This window comes from Plasmodium gonderi (genome assembly GCF_002157705.1).
Source record: "Plasmodium gonderi DNA, contig: Chr13, whole genome shotgun sequence".
In the NCBI taxonomy this organism is placed as follows: Eukaryota; Apicomplexa; class Aconoidasida; order Haemosporida; family Plasmodiidae; genus Plasmodium; species Plasmodium gonderi.
The window spans coordinates 626,343-628,931 of NW_021628938.1; the positions used below are offsets into that span (position 1 = coordinate 626,343).

Sequence of the window (2,589 nt, forward strand, 5' to 3'; positions counted from 1 at the left end):
TTAACTCTCAACTTTTTCATCATCACCTTTTTTTTTTTTTTTTTTCTTTTTCTTTTTTAAATTCTTCGCCTTTTCATTTTCCTTGTCATTAACAGGGTTCCACCCTGGAACTTTCCTCTCAGTACTTTTATTAGCCAAATTCTTCAGAGAACTATTCGTATAACCATTTGATCCTGTAAGAGCATTAAAGGCATATAAGTCATTTCTATTGCCACTTAAAAATCCATTTGTGCTGGAGCTTACATACTTGCTCTTATTTTGCTCTTCTAATATTTTTCCTTTAACTTGATACACACAATTCTCTTCCTAGCATTGAAAAATGAAAAATGAGGCAACATTACATACATGTAAATTTAGTTGTTAACAGAAATGGTTGTGTAGAGACGAGAAAAAAAAGAAAAAATGGGAAAGGAAGTCAGAACGGACAAAAACTGGAAAAGTTGGTAACACTCTTTCCACAATATGTATTACTTGAGGCATGTAATCTGTTCTCACACGGATGGTTTTTCTAAACGTTCCATCACTCCTCTGCGTTCCTTTAATAAATTTTTCATTTGTTCTTTCATTTAATATATAAACATCCCCTAGAGGAGTTACGACTTCTTTTAGGTAATTTTCTTTATTATCGTTATTTTCAAAACAATTTGATACGTTCCCTATCAGTTTGTTCTCTTCAGCATTTCTTCTATTCATCTTTTTCTACACTGCGTTTATATTTATGCGACCAAAATAAAATTCAGCTATCTCAATGGTGTAATATTAGCATGGAATGTAACACATTGGGCAATGTGCATATGTACATATATGTGTATATATATATATATATATATTTACATACGCTCGTGCGTTACGAAATTGTGCAACTTCCATTCACGACACACTCCCCCAATGAAAACAAATATAACAAAAAAAAAAAAAAATAAATAACATATGCACTTGGGTAAAAATACATAAATATACATGCACATACAAGTGTTCTACTGCTTAGGTGAAATAGATATACACCTGACTAAACCTGCACAACATAAACTAGACGTATTCATATATAGTATATAATTACAAGGATGTTGGTATGCATACGAAAAAAATAGAAAACATTTCGTGGTATGTAGGGAACATAAAAAAAATAAAATCCTGGTGCAAGTGCAGTTCTATGGAATGAACTTTTGTTTTTAATTCCAATGTTTTAAATGAACAAATAAAATGCTTTCATAATTGAGATTCTCAGAATTTGAAAAAAAAAAAAAAAAAAAAAAACAACTTATATACTAATTTACTAAAAAAAATGTTTTTTCTCAGCTTTTTTTTTTTTTTTTTTTTTTTTTTTCATTAAATGTGACATATAAATGTAATTCCATTTTTTTATGGAATTTTTTTTTATTCATGTTAGATATGTTCACAAAAAAGGATTCTTTTTATTCTGTTCATTGTATCGGCGGGGCTACAGGGGAAAATCAAAATCTCCGCATATAATTTTGTGGGTTCATTTTGCGTGAAAACGGGTAAAAAGTGCACTTGCATGTAAGGTATTTCACATATTCATATATTGTATTCTGTATCAATATGAAAAAATAAGATTGTCATGATCCATGATTATTACCTATATATATTTTCAAAGCACTTGTTATTGTATATAAAGAGTTACAAACAAATAAGAAGTCATCAAAAACGTTGCATTGTTAATTCAAGACCAGCCTTTGTTTTACGGTGCTATAAAAAGGAGGTTATATGTGTGTAGAGAGGTAGATGTATATGTGTGCCTTTTTTTCACATTCGTTTTTATTTCTTCTTTTTACTTCTTTTTATTTCTTCTTTTTACTTCTTTTTATTTCTTCTCTTTACTTCTTTTTATTTCTTCTTTTTACTTCTTTTTACTTCTTCTTTTTATTTCTTCCTTTTACTTGTTTTTTTTTTCACTTGTTTTATCATATTTTTTTCTTTTTCAATTCTATCGCTAGAAATCGGAAACAAATATTTAAGGCGCAATAAAGAAAATTTTCTTTGGGGCATAACGAAGAATCATAATTATCCCAAACAACTTGCTTTAAAGGGAGTAAAAAAGCCGCGTATGTTTACTTCATATATCTTAAGTTCATATACATGTATTTTTATTTGAATTTTTTTTTTCTATTTTTTTTCCTTAGCATTATTATTACTATCAATAGTACTATTACTATTTTTACGATGATAAAACGTGGAGAGCATTTTTTTCTGGCGTGGGGTGGGGAGGTGGGTACTAAAAAAACTCTTGACGAGAAATGAAAAAAAGGAATTTACAGGTTTGTGTAGATCCTCTTTAATTTTACATAGACGCTTGTTTTGGCATTTTAATAAAAGTAATCTTAATTTTTAAATCGTGTTTTTATATTTATAACACAGAAAAAGAACAAAAAAAAAAAAAAAAAAAAAGTGATAAGAAACTACAGCATGTTGATCCTTAAGAAAAATTGTTAACATAACAAAATGATGGGAGTCCTTTACTCCAAAATATTTATAGCATTATAAGACATAAAAAAAAAAGAAAAGAAATATGCATATATAAGTATTTATACATATATGTATATATCCATATACATCATTTCACATCAG

The 2,589-nt window shown here is 28.0% G+C and overlaps 1 protein-coding gene across 1 annotated transcript; it reads right to left on the reverse strand.

The window, feature by feature from the left end:
- Positions 1 to 693, reverse strand: PGO_130950 (hypothetical protein, conserved; the record flags this gene model as incomplete). Its single annotated transcript, XM_028689611.1, has 2 exons — positions 1 to 306; positions 472 to 693. 2 exons carry the CDS (start codon positions 691 to 693, stop codon positions 1 to 3), a joined length of 528 nt encoding a protein of 175 aa, XP_028545412.1.
- Positions 694 to 2,589: the final 1,896 nt, after the last annotated feature.